Raw genomic sequence first — 22981 nt, forward strand, 5'->3', positions numbered from 1 at the left:
GGACGATTGCATCTCCTTTTTTGAGCATTTTTAATAACAGATGAATCCAGACCCATATAATAAAAAGGCTTGTTGCTCAGGGCGGCTCTGGCCACCTCTTTTATTAGCTCTGTTTTTAGCTCACACATACCATTCCTTTGCAATTTCCTTTTTTTCATATTTGCAACTTCTGTCACGTATAAAAGAGAACAATGGCAAAAGGAAAACGCAAGCTGAGCTCTACAAGCAGTGACTTAGATTCCACCTGCTAATGCAAAAGGAAAATTGCAGGCTGGCGGGAAGCTCAGCCCTACAGAGGATTCTGGGATGTGTAGTCCAGACTTTTGGGGGCACTTCCGCTCTGGGAAAGCGTGGCTTTGTTATTTGCTCTACTGGGGAAATAGGAACCCAGTGCTCAGTGGGTTCGGTGGTACTTCGGCTACTTGAGGACGAGAACACGAAGCCTGCTCCCCTCGGGGATTCTGGGAAATACGATTCGGCCGTGGGAGTTGAAGCCGGCACTTCCGCCTAGAGGGGCGGGGCAGCGGCTGCCGTTCCTCCCGGGGATGCTGGGAAGTGTAGTTCCAGAGCTCCCTGCCGTCCCAGGCACTTCCGCTGCAAGAGGTTGAGAGCGCGGCCTTCATTCCTCTCGTGGAGGTGAGTGAGCCTTGGGATCCCGCGACCTGTTTTAACTTTTATGGCTTGGTCGTAGGATCAGCGGGGCTCGCTCTTCGGTCAGCAGGAAAAGACACTGCGGCGAGCAGCGGAGGGCGGAGTTGAATGGCAGGGCAGCTGATTGCCTTACTCTATCCGGAGCCGCTGCGTTTGGGGCGGTTCGAGAGTCCCCAGATTGGGAGTGGACCTGGATGGGGCGGCGTCTGAGGGTCTCCTGGGCTCTCAGCGGCCCGACCCGCCTGCCCTCACCTCCCACAGCTCTGTCGCTTCCTAGCGGTATAACGTTGGGTGGGAACTTAATCTTTTGGTGCTTAGTTTCTGGTCTTAGTTTCCTCTTCTGCAAAACGGAATATTAACCTTATGTATCTGTTTTGACAATTAGTAATATAGTACAAGTAAAATGTGTATAGAATAGTACAGGAATGTGGCAACATGTTGGCTATTAATATTAAAACTATGGTAACAACCTTAAAAATATTCATTTTTCAGCAAGCGCCTGGCTCTCCTTTCTGATTCCTGCAGGAGAGGAGGCTGTTCCTGGACTATTTCTGACCTGTTTTTTAAGAAAGAGTGCATCACTCAACAGGTGGCATCTGGAGTTATCTTCTGTGGATTTTCCAGGATCTCAGACAAGATCGTGCAATCTCCCAGCCTCCTTTCCTTCCCCTGCTCTGGCTTCTGAAAGAATGCTGCGGAGAGGAGGAAAGAGAGCATCCTGGCTCCTAGCAGCAGAGCCCCACTGTGACAGGACCTAGCATTCACCTTTCTCTTCTGTTCCGAGTGGAAGAAGGTATTTCATTCATTGCAAATGTTTCTGCTACAGAAGTGTCCCGTTATTGAGTAATTGGGGAAAATGTGACATGAATATTAGTCACACTAAACATTGGGTGCTATCACTCTGAGGGCTTTATAAAAACTAACACAGTGAACCTTCACAAAGGCTTTGTGTTGTGGGTTCTGTTCACCTTACAAAGGTGATGTGGGTACTGTTGTTACACCAATTTTGCAGACGAGGAAATGGAGAGAGCCTAATTTACTTTCCTATGTCACAGTGCTAGTAAGAACAGTGGGATTTGTGTCCTAGAATTGGGTTCCTTACATCTGAATACCTTTGGTCCCACAGTTTGAAATCCCAATTTAGAATTAGGAAATAAAATAATCTATATAAATAAGCATAGGAAACTGGCTACAGAGGAGCCATTTGAGATCAAGTTGGGGACGGAGGTTGGAATTTTACTGTAGAAGATTTTGAAAGAAAGGTTGAGTTTGGACTTCTTTATAAAATTTTGAAAGAATTCTCATTTAATTTAATTTTAAGCAATATTAGTAGTTCATATTATAATCATAGAGATGCATGTTCTCTGTACAGGATGCAGAAAATACAGAAATATAAAATATTACCAATTTTCTTAATACTAGGATATAGATTATTATTAACATTTTAATGCATTTCTGTTTAGCAGTTTTTAATGTGTTTTTGTCTGTTTTATGAAATTGTTATCACACTATTCATAGTGGGTTGTTACTCCCTTATTTTTGACTATGGAAATATCCAAACATACCCAAATATAATGAACTCTTACATACAGTCACCCTGCTTCCATCCTTGCTAATCTTATTGCCTCTCCCACCAACTTTTTTTTTCCCTTGAGTATTTCAAAACAAACCCAGATGTTCAGTCAGTAAGGCTTAAAAACTAATAATTATCATTCATTGTGTTTTGTGTGTTTTGCTTTTTTTGAGATGGAGTCTTGCTCCATTGCCCAGGCTGGAGTGCAATGGCGCGATCTTGGCTCACTGCAACCGCTGCCTCCTGGGTTCAAGCAATTCTCCTGCCTCTGGGATTACAGATGCCCGCCACCACGCCCGGCTAATTTTTGTATTTTAGTAGAGACTGGGTTTCTCCATGTTGGCCAGGCTGGTCTCAAACTTGACCTCAAGTGATCCACCCACCTCAGCCTCCCAAAGTGTTGGGATTCCAGGTGTGAGCCACCATGCCGGGCCTCATTAATTGTTTATATATGAAGGCCAAGGGAGGGGAGATTCTATTCATTTGCCAGGGCTGCCATAAGAAAATACTAAAAATTGGTTGGATTATACAGAAATGTATTTGTTACAGTTCTGGAGGCTAGAAGTCCAAGATCAAGGTGTCGCCAGTTTTGGTATCTTATAAGGCCTCTCCCCTCTGTGTGCTTGAGCTCCATTGCTGTATGTCAACTTCATCACCTCTGTAAAGACCCTATTTCCAAAGACAGTTATTTTCTGAGATACTGATCATTAGGACTTTAACATTTTGAGAGAGGCACACACAATTCAGCCCATAATAGATATTAGCAGCAACTCTAAGGTTTTTGACTTCTGGCAGCTAGGAGAATGCTACTTATGTGAGAAAGCTAGAAAGAGTTGCAATTTAGGAAAAGGAAGAAGATTGATTTTCTTTGCTTTTTTGGAGTTGCACTTGCCACTGGCATATAACTCTTGGTTTCTTATCTCTCTTCCATTAGACTTCAAGGACCTCTGTTTCATGGACATTATCATATTCTCAGAGTACCCAGCAAGAGGTTTGCAAAGAGGAGTTATTCAGTGAGTAACTGTGATTCATGTAGCTCTCCAACAGGCATCTGGATTTTGGGTTCTACAGCTTGCAATTAGAGAACAAAATAGAAATATTACCCATAGTCCTTGTCCATTATCTCACGTTTGATGGGCCGTAGAATCCATCAGCTTTTTCAGAGTATTCAAAAGTTGAGTACAATTGTGGATAATATTGTACAATTGTGGATAATATCTAAAACAAACTGCCTTAAAGACAAATCAAACCACTGTTAAGGTACAGTCTTTTTTGTTTGTTTGTTTTTGAGACAAAGTCTTGCTCTGTCGCCGAGGCTGGAGTGCAGTGGTGTGATCTTGGCTCACTGCAACCTCCACCTCCCAGGTTTGAGCGATTCTCCTGTCTCAGCCTCCCCAGTAGCTGGGATTATAGGTGTGCACCACCATGCCCAACTAATTTTTGTATTTTTAGTAGAGACGGGGTTTTGGCATGTTGGTCAGGTTAGTCTTGAACTCCTGACCTCAAGTGATCTGCCCGCCTCTTCCTCTCAAAGTGCTGGGATTATAGGAATGAACCACCATGCCTGGCCAGGTTTAATATTTATCACATGGAGATTATGGTAAGGACTGCTGACATTTGTTGGGTGTTTCTTATGACTTGGAGAATTTCTAGTGGTTTCCATGCACTAGCTTATTTGTTTTTTATGGCAGTTCTATTTTATTCTGATTTTAAAGATGAAGAGCAAACACAGACAAGTTAACTATACAGATGACCCGGTGGCATAGTCAGCGGGGCAGAGCCAGAATCAAACTTCAGTAGCAAGTCGGAACACTCAGTAACTGAATAACCTTGGGCAAGTTACTTGAACTTTCTGTGCCTCAGTTTTCTTACCCGTTAAGTAGGGATGATATTAATAACTACCTCGTAAAGTTTCTGTGAACAGATATGTAACAATGTTTGAAGTAGCGCCTCGCATGTAGTAAGTCCTCTGTGTATTATAAAGCTGGCCTTCATCTTCTACAGATAAATTGAAAAATGCAACAAGTTATTGAAGGAGCAAAGGGGTGTGTGTGTGTGTGTGTATATATATATATTTTTGTTTTGTTTTGTTTTGAGACAGAGTCTCGCTCTGTCATCCAGGCTGGAGCGCAGTGGCACAATCTCGGCTCACTGCAACCTCCGCCTCCAGGGTTCAACCAGTTCTCTGCCTCAGCCTCCCGAGTACCTGGGATTACAGGCGTCCGCCACCATGCCTGGCTAATTTTTTTGTATTTTTAGTAGAGATGGGGTTTCACCATCTTGGCCAGGCTGGTCTTGAACTCCTGACCTCGTGATCCACCTGCCTGGGCCTCCCAAAGTGCTGGGATTACACGCGTGAGCCACCACACCCGGCCTCAAAGGTATATTTTTAAGTATTCTTTTCTTCCCCACTTTCTGCTTTTTCTATGGATGCTTTAATTCTGTTATATATTTAAACAAATGTGTATAGTTTCTATGATAGTGATTGCTGAAACCTATAACTAAGTCTAATTTGCTGTCTTTTGAACTTAGCGAGTCCCTGTGGGATGATTCTATGGTCTATATTGCCTTAATAAAAAGGTCTACGCCTGCACTATCCAATAGTGTAGCCATTAGCTACATATTATTATTGGCACCTGAAACATGACTAGTCTGAATTGAGATATGTTATAATCGTAAGGCACAACAGATTTCAAAGACCTACTATGAAAAAAAGAATGTAAAATCCCTCAGTAATTCTTATACTGATTACAAGTTGAGGGGATAATATTTTGGATATGTTGGGTTAAAGAAAATATATTGTTGAAATTAAGCTCACTTGCTTCATTTTACCTTTTTAAATGTAGCTATGAGAAAAATTTAAATTACACAAATAGCTTGCCTGCATTATATTTCTCTTGGACAGCACTGGTCCAAGAGAAAGGGAAGCCTCCCCTTTCACTCTGAGAATTTGCCTCCAGAAGCATTACCAGTCATTCTGCAGCTCTTTCCTCTTAGAGAGAGCTCGAGGGGCATCTTACACTGGAGAGAAGCAGGGAGCTGATAATCAGTAGGCCTGAGTGCCAGGCAGAGCCATGCCCCCAGCTTCCCGGGTGCCCGTGGACAGTTCCGTCAACTCTTTAAGAGGCAATGTAGAATAATGGCAGTGGTTCTTGAACTGTGGTCACATCAGAATCACAAGACCCAGGCCCTAGACTGCTTCTGTGAGCTTGAACCTCTGTGTTCTTTATTAGTAATTCAGGTGTTCTGGTCACCTATTCACCCCATTGGTAAAGGAGGGATTCCCCAACTGCTACTGGCTAAGAGTCCCCCAGACATTGAAACTTAATACCCATTGTGGTGTTATTAAGAGGTGAGGCCTTTGGGAAATGATTAAGTCATGAGGGCATGAAGGAGTTAATGCCCTTATAAAAGAGGCTTCAGAGAGAGAGTTCACCTCCCTTGTTCTTCTGCTATGTGAAGACACAGCATTCCCCCGTCCCCCTTTTCCCCTACCCTTTTGCCACGTGAGAACACAGCAAAAAGGCCCTCACTGGACCCACAACCTGCTGGAGCCTTGATCTTAGACTTCCCATCCTTCAGAACTTTTAAGTTTAGGAGTACACGTGCAGGTTTGTTATATAGGTAAACTTGTGACATGAGGGTTTGTTGTACAGATTATTTTGTCACTAGTGCCCATTAGTTATTTTTTCTGATCCTCCACGCTCTGATGGAGACCCCAGCATCTGTTGTTCCCCTCTATGTGTCCATGTGTTCTCATCATTTAGCTCCCACTTATGAGTGAGAACATGTGGTATTTGGTTTTCTGTTACTGTGTTAGTTTACTAAGAATAATGCCCTCCAGCTCCATCCATCTTCCTGCAAAGGACATTTTTTTTTTTTTTTCTTGAGACAGTTTTGCTCTTGTTGCCCAGGCTGGAGTGCAATGGTGCCATCTCAGCTCACCACAACCTCGACCTCCCAGGTTCAAGCGATTCTCCTGCCTCATCCTCCTGAGTAGCTGGGATTACAGGCATTCACCACCTTGCCTGGTTAATTTTGTATTTTTTTTTTCAGTAGAGACAGGGTTTCTCCATGTTGGTCAGGCTGGTCTCATACTCCTAACCTCAGGTGATCTACCTGCCTCAGTCTCCCAAAGTGCTGGGATTACAGGTGTGAGCCACTGCACCCAGCCAGGATATCTTTTTTATGGCTGCATAGTATTCCATGGTATATATGCACCACATTTCCTTTATCTAGACTGCTGTTGACGGGCATTTAGGTTGATTCTATGTCTTTGCTAAATACCAGACCTATGGCTTTTTAACAAAAAAAAAAAAATTTCTATGTTCTTCAGGGCTGAATTACATGCCTTCAGTTATCAGATATCTACATGGCTTTCTCTTCCTATATTTGAGGTCTCTGCTCAAATATAAGAGAAATCTTTCATGACAAAAACTTGTTCTGTGACAGCCCCTCCTTTCATCTCTTTTTATTTCTTTACGCTGCCTTCTTGTTCTTAAAAGTGTCTCTCACTATATATTGGGGGTTTGTTATGCCCTCGTGGCCCATTATAATATCAGCTTTGTGAGATCAAGGTCTTTGTTCACTGCTGTATATTTCACATCTAGGACCCTTGGCTGGCACAGAGTAGACCCTTCAACGATTATATGTGGAATGAATGGTTCAGGTGATAAATAATGAGGCCTTGATCACATGGTGTATCTATCAACTATTCATTACATCATTAAAGTAGTCATTGTGCAGATCTTTGAGTTCCTTCCAAATGCTTGTAGCAATATAGTAGGTGTTGGGGATGGAGCAGGAAACAAAACTCCCCATTAGACAGGTGTAATGCATATAAGTAAGTAAATATCTAGAAGGATGTTAGAGAGGAATAAGGGCTTAGAGAAAAGAATTAAGCAGAGATGAGGGATAGGAAGTGTTGGGGTGCAGTTAGGAGACCGAAATTATCTATGGGATGGCTAGAGAGAGACTCTGAGGTGGTGACATTTGAATAAAGAAGGAAGAGGTTCTTAGTGTGGCTCTTCTAATAGTCTCTTTGGCCCTAGCCTCCTCCCCATCAAGCCTCCTCCTGTCTGAGAGAGTAATCTGTTTCTAACCCAAAAGGAATCTTTTTACTCTCCTTTCTGGAAGTCCTTCAGTGCTCTCCTGCTGACTTGCAGATAATATTGTGACTTGAACATCATCATGGTTTGAATTCTGCCTTCCTGTCCCATCTCTTTCTGCCTATTATTTGTCTTCACATCATGACATTTGTTCTCTGGGAGTTTTATAGTGATTTGGATTCTCTGGCTAATACAGCTCAGTCATCCTCCAGGGCTCAGATTAAGCCACGTTTGCGTAGAACCCCCTGCATTCCAGTGTGGGCTTAGGAGCCCATTCCTCATGCTGCCAGAGGATGCTGTGCACTACTCTGGCATTTAGCCATGTGTAGTGGAATTGCCAGTTTCCTCATCACTAGACTGTGAGCATCTTGAGGCTGGAGAATTGCATCTCTTTTAGTAAGGTTCCCACAAGTCTTCATTGAGTTAATAAACTCATCTATTTAATGAAGTAGTAATAAATTCACCTGCCTAGTGCTAATTATGCAGGCAGTAAAACAGTGTTCGTTCTCAGTATTTTAAGGGACACATTCTGTAGGTTCCGTAACAGTGACTCATGCTGCATTGACTTTGAAGAGCAGAGAGTACTGTCCTAAGATGTATTTAACAAAATCCAGAGATGCTTTTCCTTCCAAAAATGACTTTGATCTTGCCCAAGGACAGCAAATATTGTGAAAGACCTAGAGGAAAAACTTGGAAATAAAATCCCTGCTCTCCAAATCCTCCCAACTGGAGTCAGTCTCAGAATTATACAACTCAGAGAGACCTTAGACCAACTAGTCTAGTCTTCCTATGTGCATCTCCATGTCTGATGGTGGGTTCATTCATTCTTTCAGTCATTTCTGCTGGGCAATTACTTTGTATAGGAACTGTTTTAGGTACTTGGGATATAAAGCTGAATAAGCATTCATCACAAGACAGATGGTTGATGTGCTATTATCACTTTTTTCCCCAAGGCAATGGAAATATACCCCCTGCAAAACATTCTTATTGAGAAGAGGTTGCTGGGCAAATAATAGAGTTAGAACAAAGTGAATTACAAATTCTAAAAGTATTTCAGGCTGGGTGTGGTGGCTCACACCTATAATCCCAGCACTTTGGGGGGCCAAGGTGGGTAGATCACTTGAGGTCAGGAGTTCGAGACCAGCCTAGCCAAAATGGGGAAACCTCATCTCTACTAAAGAAACAAAAGAAACAAAAAAAATTAGCCAAGAATGGTGGTGGGTGCCTGTAATCCCAGCTATTGGGGAGGCTGAGGCAGGATAATCTTTTGAACCAGAAGGCTGAGGTTGCAGTGAGCCAAGATCATTCCACTGAACTCCAGACTGGGCCACAATGTGAGACTCCATTTCAGAAAAATAAATAAATATTTCTTCTAAGATTGGAAGGTTTTATGTTTCCCGTTTCCGTAGTAAGGGTTCTTCTATCTGAACTGAGAGAACTAAGAATAATTTACTAATAAATGAAGCAGTAATTAACTAATACTAAACTTTTAATCTGGGTATTTTACTCTGTTTCCACCCTCCATAGAATCAGAATCATACCCTGAGAGCTACAAGGAGAACTCCATTTTTCACTGTGCAGGGGCTCTCTCCTGAAGGGTCAAGTGGAATCTGGAATCCAGCCCATGTTTCCCCATCATCAAGCCATGTGAAGCTGCAGACTCCCTGAGTGTCTTAGTCTGTTTGTGCTGCTATAACAAAATATACCATAGACTGGGTGGCTTAAACAGCAAACCTTTATAACTCACAGTCTTGGAGACGGGGAAGTCCATGATCAAGTCACTGGCAAATCCAGTGTCTAATGAGGCCACTCTTACTGGTTTGCAGAAGCTATTGTCTTGTATCTTCCTGCGGGGAAGAGAGAAGGAGCTAGGTTACTTGCTTTTCTTACAAGGACAGCAATCCCATTATGGAGGCTTCACCCTCATGACCTAATTACCTCCTAAAGGCCCCACCTCCCAATAACATCACATTAGAGCTTCAACATAAGAATTTTGAGGGGACACAGACGTTGGTCCACAGCAGCAAGGGAGGGGCTCCTTGACTGTTTCATGTAAAGCAGCTGCATGGGTTTATGCATAACTTCTATTGATTGTTTAAGGTGCCAGAAACTGTTCCACGTGTTTTATGTATACTTAGTCACTTTCACTGATCTTCCTATGAGGTAGTTATTATTATTATATCCAATTTATAGATTAGACATTAGAGCACAAAGTACTAGCAAGTTGGAGATGCCCGTATTCCAGTACTGGTGGGCTGGTTCTGGAGTCTAGACTGTTCACAACTCTGTTCTCTACTCCCTTAAGCAGCTCCCTTGGCTTCAGAGTCCAATCTCCATTTCTCTGCCTTTTACCCCTAACTCTGGAGCCCTCATTTCTCCTTCCATGAAACCTTAGATTCCCATCTGCTTATTTTTGTCTTTAGAAGCAACAGAGAGACAAGATTTGGAATAGTGGCTCTTGTATGAAAGCCAGATTCAGGTACTGTTCCTGCCTCTTGACCTCACCGAGCCTCAGCTTCCTCGCCTGTTAAATGGATACAATTGCCATCATCATATTTGTTGAGAACTCCCTAAAATGCCAGGTATTATGCCAAGGGCATTGCATAAATTCACTCATTGATTCCTCACAGTAATCCTATGATTAACATCCTGTTTTCATTTCCTTTCTTTTAGCTGAGCATAGGCACAGAGGTTTGGGTGGTTGGACCAAGGTCACACAACTGATGCAACAGTAGGTTCTTCACAGGTATGTGTGAAGTACCTTAATGAAACATCATGGACCAGCTTCTTCATATGTTAAACATCGCCATTTTTGTTGTTATTACTGTACTTACTGTAGCTTGTTAATTTCAGTGACATTGATTATCTACTTTATAGCTGCATAAATCTTGCAGAGTCACGATTTTTTATTCAATTTCCTCTGTCTCTGTGATAATCTTTTTAAGGCCGTACTGTTAAAGTAAATTTTGCAAGGTCTTTTTTTTTTTAGATTTTGTCTTTCTCTTTAGAGATAGAGTCTCGCTCTGTTGACCAGGTTGGTCTTGAACTCTTGGCCTCAAGCAATTCTCCCACCTTGGACACAGAGTGCTAGGATTACAGGCATAAGCCACCATGCACAGCCAAATTTTTCAGGGTCTTATACCTTTTAGAAACCAGTCCATATAGTCAAATTCATAGAGACAATGTGGTTATCAGGGGCTGGGAGGGGGAATGGGGAATTATTACTTAATGGGTACAGAAAAAATTCTGATGATGGATGGTGGTGATGGTTGCACAACAATGTAAATGTACTTACCGAACGTAACCACTTAAATGGTTAAAATGGTAAATTTTATGCTACGTATTTTACTATCAAAAAAGCAGTCATCTATGTACAGTAGTCCCCCCTTATCCACAGCAAATACCTTCCAAGAGCCCCAGTGAATGACTTAAACCTCGGATATTACCGAAGCCTCAATATACTATGTTTTTCCTTTACCTACATACTTATGATAAAGCTTAATTTATAAATTAGGCACAGTAAGAGACTAACAATAACTCAAAATAGAATAATGATAAAATACTGTAACAAAAGTTCTATCAACATGGTCTCTCTGTCTCTCAAAATATCTTACTGCACTCTACTCACCTGTTTTTGGACCATAGTTGACTTCAGGTAACTGAAACCACAGAAAGCAAAACTATGGATAGGAAGGACCTCTGTAATCTTAAGTATTATTGCAAAAGCCTCAAATTAAGTGTGGGAAACCAAGAGAGAATAACAGGTATTTCAGAGGTTAAAGGCAAGGTTAAAGCACAAACCTCTACTAAAAAATTCATTGGCTGAGTGTGGTGGCTCACACCTGTAATCCCAGCACTTTGGGAGGCTGAGGCAGGAGGATCACTTGAGCTCAGGAGTTCGAGACCGGCTCGGGCAACATAGCAAGACCTCATCTCTACAAAAAGTCAAAAAATTAGCTGGACATGGTGGTGCACACCTGTGGTCCCAGCTACTTGGGAGGCTGAGGTGGGAGGATCGCTTGAGCCCAGGTATGAGTTCATGATTGTGCCGCTGCACTCCAACCTGCGCAGCAGAGCAAGACCCTGTCTCAAAAAAAAAAAAAAAAAATATTGGTAGAAACCATTAATGAGGACAGGTTTTATGTTACTGAATGTTATATGCTTTTCTGCAGCTAAGAAGTAAGGTACTCTGAAAATGTTCTTTGAGCTTTTCCCCTCATTTAATTCATAAACAATCCTATGAGGTTAATTCTCTCATTGTTAATCTCTTCATTTTATGCGTGAAAGAACTGAGGCACAGAGATATTAATAATTTGTCCAGGATTTCATAGCAAATAACAATGCCATAAATCTAGGCACTTGGCCCCAGAGGTTACTCTTAATCTGAGCATTTTACTCTCAATTTCTACTCTTCCTAGAATCAGTCATACCCTGAGAGCCACAAGGAGATACTATGTTAGGGGCACACTATGTGTGGTCAGGCAGGTCACTCGCTTGCCAGAGTCTTACAGTCAGAGGGACAAGTAGTATCTGGAATCCAGCCTAGTCTCTGTTCATCAAGCCAGCCTGAGGAAGGAACACTGTTGCTATTTCATGTTTAAAAAACAGCTATGTGGGTTAGTGACATCCTTGGCCAAACTCTCATGGCTTTTTTCTCCTTCCCCCTTGTTTTCTCCTTCCCTCTTAAGACTTGGCACTTCTCCAGAAGGAGGAGGACAAAATGACGAAGTCTAAGGTGAGTTGGACCTCCCTTTCTCCATAAAAATTGTCATCTCATTTCTGAAAGATTACACACACCTTATTCTTTTTGTTAGGAAGATGAAGGAGAACAGTAGACATTTAAGAACCTCTTGTGTGCCAGATGCTTGCTGCTTTTTACTTTTGTGTTAATTTTTCTTGCTTCACTTTATGACTTTATGATTTGATAAATAAGCATAGAAAAGTCAGTAACAGAATACAAATCTCTCATTTTCCTACTATTTCCCTTACAAAACAACTGTTTTGATTTTCCATGTTCTTTTCCTCAGATGTATTCTGTGTATTTGTAAGCATTGTATAGATAAAATGTTCAAGTTACACCTTTTCTAATTAATATTATTTGCCGCATATTTTTATAGTCCCTTGAATTGATGTTACTCTGTGGTGTGTGTGTGAAATAACTTTTCTCCTCATTCATCAACATTTAGGTAGTTTAGAATTTTTACTGAAAACGGTTACTCCAGTTTTCCCACAAATAACCATTTTTTTCCAAAAAGCACTTTGAAGGAGTTTTGCTATTATTTACTTTTAATGTTATAGAAACACTATATTGAAAAAGTACTTTTGATATGTGGTACTTTGGGTATTTCGTATATCAATGATTCAAATGTGACATCGTGCAACATGATATCTCTGATCAGAGAAAACATTATTAGGTATTTCCATGTAAGAAAGCTAGATTTTTCTTACCCAGGCCTGAGTTGTACCCTATGTATGTTTATTTACTGATCTGTATTGTTTTACTCTTATGTTAACTTATTTTATTCAAGTAATAATGTACTTAATTTTAGAAGTCCAGTAGTACAAGAGGACTTACCAGATACTTTTCTTACTGTATTTATTCCTCATACCAACTTTATGAGGCAGTACTTGGTCTCATGCGCATTTTAATTACAAAGAAACAAGATTGTAGAATTGTGGAAAGTTGTTTAGTTTCACTTAGGATACCAGAGATCCAACTGATTTCAAAAGACTCCAGGATTTTTACTTAATTGAAGAGAGAGAGGCAAAGGAAAAGAACTCTTCACTCAGCAGACCTGGCCCTTTTTGTGTGGGTGCCTAGCTTGTCCTGGTTAGTGGAAGATGCCTCAGATAATACTGCCTCTACTTGATTCTCTCTCCAGTGGCCTCTTCTTCTCTATGATCACTGTCATTCATTTAGGGCACCTGAATGTGCAGGGCTCCAGGGATGAACAGTGTTTATATGATTAAAACAATATGATATGCTGGCTGGGCCCTGTGGCTCATACCTGTAATTCCAGCAATTTGTGAGGCCGAGGCAGGTGGATCACTTGAGGTCTGGAGTTCGAGACCAGCCTGGCCGAACATGGCGAAATCCTATCTGTACTAAAAATACAAAAATTAGCCTGGCATGGTGGTGCATGCCTGTAATCCTAGCTTCTTGGGAGGCTGAGGCACGAGAATCACTTGAACCCAGGAGGCAGAGATTGCAGTGAGCTACCACTGCACTCCAGCCTGGGGAACAGACAAGGCTCTGTCTCAAACAAACAAACAAACTATACGATATGCTAGTGATTCTTTATCATGGGTGATTTTACCACCCCGCCCCCACCCCCTGGCAATATCTGGAAACATTTTTGGTACCACAGGTCAGGGGTGCTACCAGCATCTAGTAGGTAGAAGCTAAGGATGCTGCAAAACACCCTACAGTGCCCTAGACACCCCCACACAGCAGACAGCTATCCCGCCTGAAAAAGCAATAGTGCTGAGTTTGAGAAACCCTCCTCTACACAAAGCTATACAACACCAGCAAAATGTAGGTGAACAACAACGTATATGCTAAAAAAAACAGACTTAAAATCATCACTAGAAATTTTACAGAGTTGTAAGATAAAACTCTAAATGGAATATCAATAAAAGGACAGTAACAGGCAAGATACCAAAGAAAAATAAAAATGTCCAGTAAATATATGAAAATATGATCTTACTAATTAAGTACACACCAAAAAACCAAGTTGTTTCTTACTGAACAGAGTGCCTAGGATTTTGGAAAAGTCAGTTATAGTCAATGTTATATATGGTATGGAGAATCAATGATATTTACTTTCTCTTGGGGATAGGATAAGATAGGGAAAAATTGAAAAGAAGATCTGTCATATATCGTAATTTGGAAGTTGCATATTCTCTGACATTGTGATTTTTCACTTCTTGGAACTTACCTAAGAAAATAGGTGGGTAATATCTATGTAAAAAGTTGTTCTTTACAGCATTTATTATAAAAAGGAAAAATCTCTAAAATATAATACACTTTATATGGAATGGTTAACTATATGATAGTAAAGTTGAGTATGGTCTCTTAAGAATCTGGCACCTTTCCCTACACATCTTTTTCACATTTCTCAGTGCTATCTGTCTTCCAGCGGACCTATATTGCAAGATTTAGGTGGAGTGTGTTTGATGTTGTAGGAGCCAGTGACATTCAAGGACGTGGCTGTGGTCTTCTCTGAGGAGGAGCTGCGACTGCTGAACCTTGCCCAGAGGAAGTTGTACCGAGATGTGATGCTGGAGAACTTCAGGAATGTGGTCTCAGTGGGTGAGGACAGGCATTCTCTGACTGAACATTGTCTCCCTCTGGTGTCTCTCTGTCCTTGGGTATACAGGGCTTTGGAGCTCTTGAACTGGTTTTCAGTTTTCTAATCATCCATCATAAGACAGATTTGGAATTTTTAGTCTTTCCCCCTGGCAAAAGTGTGTATTTTGTTAATGAACTATAACTTGACAGCATGACAACTATACACTTTTATACTTTCTCAAATTGTGGTCATCTCCAATTAATGGGTCATGATATACATTTGATGAATTGTACCATTGGTTTTTTTAATGAAATAAAATGGGGTAGAAAATGTCAGAGCACTTGGCAATAACTGCACATTGCAGCAAAGACTATGTCCTGTTGCCAAGAAGAATGTGAGAGACAATGGAGAGGGTATGATGAAAACATATTTTTTTTCTAGTAATTTATACTTCTATCTGCATATCTTGGGTCTTTGCATGAAATATACTTCCTCCAATGGGTCATGATTAGAAGTGTGGAAAACACTAATTTTGATGTCCTGAAGACGATGAAATGAGGACAAGAATTTTTAGTAATTTTGGCCTCTAATGTATTAATTATAAACCTATGTCCTTGCCTTTTCACAGGGCATCAGTCCACACCAGATGGTCTAACTCAGTTAGAGAGAGAAGAAAAGCTGTGGATGATGAACATGGCAACCCAGAGAGATAACTCCTCAGGTGAGGAGGGGCTGGGGCTGCTGGACTTTTTTCTATTAGTCTTGGAGATATTCCAAGGTTGGTAAACAAAAATATGTGATGAAGGCATAGTCTAGAACAGTTTTTTCCCCCTGATGAATATCTAATCTAATTCTAATTTATTGGGTGCTTTTGGATATATGAAGATCTGTATTCATTAACCCACTTAGTTTGTTCAGGATGCTAAAACAAAATAGTATGGACTGGGGAATTTATAAACAACAGAAATTTATTTCTGACATTTCTGGGGGCTGGGAAGTCCAAGTTCAAGGCATCAGCAGATTCAATGTCTGCTGAGGGCCCACTTCCTTATCCAATGACAGCACCTTCTTGCTACGTCCTTAAATGGAAGGGGCAAGAAATCTCTCTCAGGCCTCTTTTATAAGGGCACTAATCCTATTCATGAAAGATCTGCCCTTATGACATAATCACCTTCCTAATGCCTTAGGAGTTAGGATTTCAGCATACAAATGGCAAGGGCACACACATTGAGACCACAGCACCCACATCTAATGAAAGCTTAGCTTTAGTTGTAATCAAATTGAGTATCATTTCCCCCTTGTGGCTTTCCTGTAGCCATTAATAGTGAATCTTGCTCACTTGGTGAAGAACTACTTTGTAGAATAAAGATTCTCATAGCCACTTTTGAGGCAAGTCTCTATAAAAGAAAATCACTTTACACAAGGAAAAAATAATATTTAGAGAATAGCTTTTAAGTCTTTCCCTTTAAAAGTTTTCTTTGTGGCAACCATCCCCCTCTTCCAAAGAGAGTTACAGAAAAGAATGTTACTTCTCATTTTAGACATCCCTATTCAAATATGGTATGTATGGCAATGCCTTTATTATCTACAAAATTAGCCACTAAGCAAATAAATGTTATAGAAGATAGCCATTAAATAAACATATTCTAAAGAAGGTAGATTTTAGTTTTCTCTTCATTGTAATAAGGGGCTAACATATCATTTTCAATTAGAAACATTATAACCTGGGCAAAATAGGGAAATTGCCCTACTCAAATTGACACATTCTCAGGAAAACAAAAAAAAAGTCACATTTAAAAGTGAAAACTTGCGGCTAGGCATGGTGGCTCATGCCTGTAATCCCAGCACTTTGGGAGGCTGAGGTGGGTGGATCACCTGAGACCAGGAGTTCCAGACCAGCCTGGCCAACATGGTGAAACCCCGTCTCTACTAAAAATACAAAACTCAGTTGGGCATGGTGGCGGGCGCCTGTAATCCCAACTACTCGGGGGGCTGAGGTAGGAGAATCACTTGAACCTGGGAGGTGGAGGTTGCAGTGAGCCTAGAGCGCACCATTTCACTGTAGCCTGGGCAACAAGAGTGAAACTCCATCTCAAAAAAAATAAATAAACATAAAAGTCAAAACTTGCAAAATATATACAGACATGACAAACTAAGTAGGCTTCAACTTAAAGGAAACACATTTATCTGTTTTCCAAATTTCCATTATTACAATATAACTTTCTATTTGAACAATTTATTTAAGAAATTAATACCTTTCTTAATCATTTAGGCTAGGAGGTGTCAAACTTTTGAGTATGAATTACAATAAGAAATATATTTTATATCATAAATAATATAAACATTCACATATGGGTAGATGTGTGTGTGTGTGGCCTTAAACAATAATTTATGCAGAGAAATACATTACTGCTTACAAAACACATCTAATATTTTTCTATTCTGTTAATGCTTGTCACAAGTTACTGAATTTATTTCAAACTAATAGTCCTAGCCTTCAGTTTGAAAAACAATGGCGTGATCCATACAGAAAAATGTATTTACATCCATCCATTTTCATAGTCTGCTTTCAGAGACAACATTATTCCCGAGGCTCTAAATATTGACTCCTACTTGAAAAAGGAAAAATTTCAAAAACAATGAGAGAACAAAAATTTTAGAAGCAATCAATCCCTAGATACCCTGGCCACTTTTCTGCCTTACGATTTTTTTTTTCCTAGGTAATTGTTACCATGATTTTGTGATCAGCATGATTTTCTCATCAGCACTATCCACTTAGCTTAGCCCTGCATCCAGTAAAACCTTAAAACCTCCCAGAAGAATCGCTCTTTCCAGTCCCTTTCCCATTAGGCATAGTTTACTTGAAAAAGTTCTTTCACTTTTGTAATTTGGCTCAAAGTCTCCTAGAGAAGACAAGTGGGAATTCTTTTATTCAATACATCTATTGAACACTGTGTGTCAGGCGGAGCTCTTGGGTGATGATAAAGTGGTGAATGATATAAAATGCTTGTGCTCATGGATGGCAACATCCGTTCAACAGAGACATAAAAAATAATAAAGGACATATTTAGTTTGTCAGAGGGTAATACGTGCTTTGTCAAAACAAAACACGTGAATGGAACTTGCCAGGGGAGTAAGGTAGATGGGGAGAATTTACTATTTCATATTGAGTGGGAAAGAGGCCTCACTGGGCCGGGCATGGGGACTCACAACTGTAATCCTAACACTGTGAAAGACGGAGGCAGGTGGATAGCTTGAGCTCAGGGGCTTGAGACCAGCCTAGGCAAGATGGTGAAACCCCAGCTCTACAAAAAATACAAAAATTAGCCAGGTGTGGTGGTGTGCCTCTGTAGTCCCAGCAGCTTGGGGGGATAAGGCAGGAGAATCACTTGAGCCAGGAGGTTGAGGCTGCAGCGAGCCAGGTTCACGCCACTGCACTCCAGCCTGGGTGACAGAGTGAGACCCTGTCTCAAAAAAACAAAAAGGGCCAGGCACGGTAGCTCACACTTGTAATCCCAGCACTTTAGGAGGCTGAGGCGGGTGGATCACGACATCAGGAGTTCAAGACCAGCCTGACCAACATGGTGAAACTCCCCTGGTGGTTATGGAAACTTTAATTGCTATTAGGTTTTAGAATAATGTATGTTATTACCATAAACCTCTTCTCCCAGGTGTTCTCATGGAGGATATTTCCTAGCAAGAGGTAAAGGACCACTATCTGTTTACACTTGAACTTTAGGTATGTAGGTCAGCAATCCCCAATCTTGGCATCAAGGACTGGTTTGTTGGAAGATGGTTTTTGCACAGACTGGGGTCGGGGGGATGGTTTTGAAATGAAACTGTTCTACCTCAGATCATCAGACCTCAGTTGGATTCCCAAAAGGAGCACGCAACCCAGATCCCTCACGCACACAGTTCACAATAGGATTCACGGTCCCATAAGAATCTAATGCCGCCACTGATGTGATGGGAGGTGGAGCTCAGGCAGTAATGGCCATTTGCCTCCTGCTCACCTCCTGCTGTGTGGCCCATTTCCTAACAGGCCACGGACTAGTATTGGTGCACGGCCCAGGGGTTGGGGACCCTAACTTAGGTGATAAGGTATTTTCTGAAAAATGTATGTCTTTCTAACTAGCACAGTGCCTCAAAATCTCCCAATCTTGGAATAAACTTCCAATGAAATAATCCCAGGCAAAGGTTTTTGATAATTTATGGTAGGAGTTTTGCTAGACATTTTGAACAGGGCCACTTTGTTCAGATGTCTATGCAGTAGGCAAATTTTGTGGAAGCTATTCATTAGACATCTGCTATAGCAAAAAATTAGGCTTTTAGTAAGGTGCAGTTTCTTGGTAAAGATTTCTTAGGAAACATGTTTCCTGTTCTGCAACCACCACATTTTTACCTGGTAGCTCACACAGAAATTTAGTGTGATTCTAAGCAGGTCTCATCAATGTGTAGTGAATGAGAACCTGATGACTCCCTCTTGGTGTCTTGGTACATGTACATGATGATAATGAGAAACGGAACCTTCTCCTGGTTCAATGAAGCCTTAGGCTGTGGGCCTGAGTTTATAAACTTGACATCTTGGAACAAAACATTATTCACATGCTCCCATCTCCAAATTTTCTTTATCCTTTTAGGAGGCAAGAATCTAAAAGAGATGGAGACTCTTCAAGAAGTAGGATTAAGGTACCTGTCTCATGAAGAATTTTTCTGCTCCCAGATCTGGCAACAGATTACAAGAGAGTTAACCAAGTATCAAGATTCTGTGGTAAACATTCAAAGAACAGGCTGTCAGTTGGAAAAACGAGATGATTTGCACTATAAAGACGAGGGATTCAGTAATCAAAGTTCCCATCTTCAAGTTCACCACAGAGTCCACACTGATGAAAAACCCTACAAAGGAGAACATTGTGTGAAAAGTTTCAGCTGGAGCCCTCATCTTCAAATTAACCGAAGGGCTAATGCAGGAGAGAAGCCCTACAAATGTGAAAAATGTGATAATGCCTTCCGTCGTTTTTCAAGTCTTCAAGCCCATCAGAGAGTCCACAGTAGAGCAAAATCATACACAGATGATGCAGCTTATAGGAGTTTTAGTCAGAGGTCACATCTTCACCATCATCAGAGAGTTCCCACTGGAGAGAATCCATACAAATATGAAGAGTGTGGGAGGAACATTGGGAAAAGCTCACATTGTCAAGCTCGTCTGATAGTTCACACGGGAGAGAAACCCTATAAATGTGAGGAGTGCGGGGTAGGCTTCAGTCAGAGATCGTATCTTCAGGTTCATCTGAAAGTTCACGCTGGAAAGAAACCATATAAGTGTGAAGAGTGTGGGAAGAGCTTCAGTTGGCGTTCACGACTACAGGCTCATCAGCGAATCCACACTGGCGAGAAACCATACAAATGCAATGCTTGTGGCAAGAGCTTTAGTTACAGCTCACACCTTAACATTCATTGTAGAATCCACACAGGAGAGAAACCCTATAAATGTGAGGAGTGTGGGAAAGGTTTCAGTGTGGGTTCACACCTTCAGGCTCATCAGATAAGCCACACTGGAGAGAAACCATACAAATGTGAGGAGTGTGGGAAAGGCTTCTGCCGGGCCTCAAATCTTTTGGACCATCAAAGAGGCCATACTGGAGAGAAACCATATCAGTGTGATGCATGTGGTAAGGGCTTCAGTCGTAGCTCAGATTTTAACATTCATTTTAGAGTCCATACAGGGGAAAAACCCTATAAATGTGAGGAGTGTGGCAAAGGCTTCAGCCAGGCCTCAAATCTTCTGGCCCATCAAAGAGGCCACACTGGAGAGAAACCCTACAAATGTGGTACATGTGGGAAGGGCTTCAGTCGGAGCTCAGATCTTAATGTACACTGTAGAATCCACACAGGAGAGAAACCCTATAAATGCGAGAAGTGTGGTAAGGCCTTCAGTCAGTTCTCCAGCCTTCAGGTGCATCAGAGAGTCCACACTGGAGAGAAACCATATCAGTGTGCAGAGTGTGGGAAAGGCTTCAGTGTAGGTTCACAGCTTCAAGCCCATCAGAGGTGCCACACTGGAGAGAAACCTTATCAATGTGAGGAGTGTGGGAAGGGCTTCTGTCGGGCCTCAAATTTTCTGGCACATCGTGGAGTCCACACAGGAGAAAAACCATACCGATGTGATGTGTGTGATAAGCGCTTCAGGCAAAGATCGTACCTTCAGGCCCACCAGAGGGTCCACACAGGAGAGAGACCATACAAATGTGAGGAATGTGGGAAAGTCTTCAGCTGGAGCTCATACCTTCAAGCCCATCAAAGAGTTCACACTGGAGAAAAACCATACAAATGTGAGGAGTGTGGGAAGGGCTTCAGTTGGAGCTCAAGTCTTATCATTCATCAGCGAGTCCATGCTGATGATGAGGGTGACAAGGACTTTCCTTCATCAGAGGATTCACACAGGAAAACTCGATAAAATATGTTTTACTATCTCAGATGGGTGCTGAAATATTTTAATTATCAGAGCTATCATAGACAAAACATTTGTTTTATAAAGTCAGTAGTTCGGCCGAGTGATTGGGAGACCACACAGCAGAGAAACCTCACAAGAGTGGAGACATATGGACTGCATTCAGAACACTGACCATTAGCTGATACATGCAGACAAGAGGATCAGGAAGGATGAGTCTGATCTGGAGTAAACCAGAAGTACTAAGATGGGAATGCTGAACGCTATTCCACTAGAATATAAGGTCCAAGAGGGTAGGGACTTTGTTGACTGCCAAATCTACTCTGCCTTTTCAGTGCCTAACACATTGTAATTTTTCAGTAATATTTGAAATTACTGTCATACTTGAAATTCAGTAATATTTGACATTTATCTTTAAAAGTTTCTATAAAATTGTACTCAGAAGAAGAATTCTGCAATGCTTGGAAGATATATAAGTTAGTCATATGGCCTGATTTTCCCATTTTTGCAGGTCTCGTGGATGAGTGTTTATCAAACAGAAGGTTGCAGCTTGTTAGTGGGTCCAGAGATCAGTTTCTGGCTAGCAACTAGAAATTTTGTATGTTAACAGTACTTTATTGAGGTGTAATCTGCATGCAGTAACATGCACAAGTCTCAAGTTTATGGCTTCCTGAATTTTGACAAATGTAATAATCACCAAGATCCATGTATACAATGTCTATTAAACCAAAAAGTTTTCTTGTGCCCATTTCCAGTCAATCCCACCTCCAGTGCCAAGTATTATGATTTCTATACCATAAATTACTTAGGTCTGTTCCTGAGCTTCCTATGGATTTAGTATGTACTCTTATATCTAGATTCTTATGATCAAATGTATGATGATCTCAGTAGATTCAGAGAAAACATTTGACAAAATTCAGCATCCACTCATGATGAAAAAATTTTTCATAAAAGGCATCCATGAAAATCATACAAGCTAACCTTATTTTTTTACAGATGAGGGAATAATTTATATACAGTGAAACTGACTTTTTTTACATTATTAGGGAATAATTTATATACAGTGAAACTGACTAGTGTATCATTATGCATTTTGGCAAGTGCTGTCATATGAACACCACCATCACAATCAAGACATTCAACAGTTCTAGCACCCCCTGCCCTGAAACTTGCTTGTTCTGTTTAGTCAGTCCCTCTCCCCATCACCAGCCCTTGTCAACCACTGACTTATTTTCCATCTGTATAGTTTATATCATTACCAGAATGTCATATAAATGGAATCCTAGAGTATGTTTCCTTTGGAGTCTGGCACCTTTCACTTAATGCTTCTGAGACTCATCTGTCTTGTTGCATGTATCAGTACAGAAGTCATTTCTTTTTATTGCTGAATAGTAGTCATATGGATGTGCCAGTTTGTTTATCCATTTATCACTGGTGGGATATTTGGGTTTTCAGTTTGTAGTGATTATGAAGAGAGCTGCTGTCAACATTTGCAAACAGTTTTGTGTATCCACATTTTCTTTTGTCTTAGTAAATAGGAGTGGAATTGCTGGGTTGTATGGTAACAGTATATTTATGAAAAACTGACAGACTTTTCTAAAATAACTGTACCATTTTACATTCCTACTACCAGTGTATGAAAGTCCCAGTACCTTAACTTCACCAACAATTGGTATGTCAGGGTTTTGTTTTGTTTTTATTTTGTTATTAGGATTTCAAAGGTTTTATACTGGGATTTCATTTTGGTTTTAATTTACATTTCCTTAATGGCCATTGAGCATCTTTACTGCTTGTTTGCTACCCATATGCCTATTTTCTTTTGTGAAATATGTTCAAATCTTTTGTCCATTTTTTTAAAACCTGAGTTGTTTGTTATTGATTTTTGAGAGTTCTTTATATGTTCTGG

The 22981-nt window shown here is 40.9% G+C and overlaps 1 protein-coding gene and 1 long non-coding RNA gene across 5 annotated transcripts in view; one reads left to right on the forward strand and one right to left on the reverse strand.

The window, feature by feature from the left end:
• ZNF45 (zinc finger protein 45) lies at nucleotides 1-21834 on the forward strand. 4 transcript variants are annotated; one of them, XM_017952473.2, is made up of 9 exons: nucleotides 1-636; nucleotides 1144-1444; nucleotides 3159-3237; nucleotides 9756-9914; nucleotides 10006-10078; nucleotides 12021-12067; nucleotides 14518-14644; nucleotides 15253-15345; nucleotides 19265-21834. In XM_017952473.2, exons 6-9 carry the CDS (start codon nucleotides 12053-12055, stop codon nucleotides 21079-21081), a joined length of 2052 nt encoding a protein of 683 aa, XP_017807962.1. In that variant the 5' UTR covers nucleotides 1-636; nucleotides 1144-1444; nucleotides 3159-3237; nucleotides 9756-9914; nucleotides 10006-10078; nucleotides 12021-12052; the 3' UTR covers nucleotides 21082-21834. The 4 variants fall into 4 exon arrangements, with proteins under 4 accessions (XP_017807962.1, XP_009192927.1, XP_017807963.1 ...); XM_009194663.3 differs by having other exon boundaries at nucleotides 1177-1444; nucleotides 19265-21336; XM_017952474.2 differs by lacking the exons at nucleotides 9756-9914; nucleotides 10006-10078 and having other exon boundaries at nucleotides 19265-21336.
• LOC116271646 overlaps nucleotides 9050-22981 on the reverse strand; it is a 23924-nt gene continuing 9992 nt past the window's right edge. The window contains exon 2 of the long non-coding RNA XR_004180254.1: nucleotides 9050-9179. This is a non-coding gene — a long non-coding RNA (uncharacterized LOC116271646). The remainder of the gene's footprint in view (nucleotides 9180-22981) is intronic.

The sequence above is a fragment of the Papio anubis genome, chromosome 20, assembly GCF_008728515.1.
Source record: "Papio anubis isolate 15944 chromosome 20, Panubis1.0, whole genome shotgun sequence".
NCBI classification, from domain to species: domain Eukaryota; kingdom Metazoa; phylum Chordata; class Mammalia; order Primates; family Cercopithecidae; genus Papio; species Papio anubis.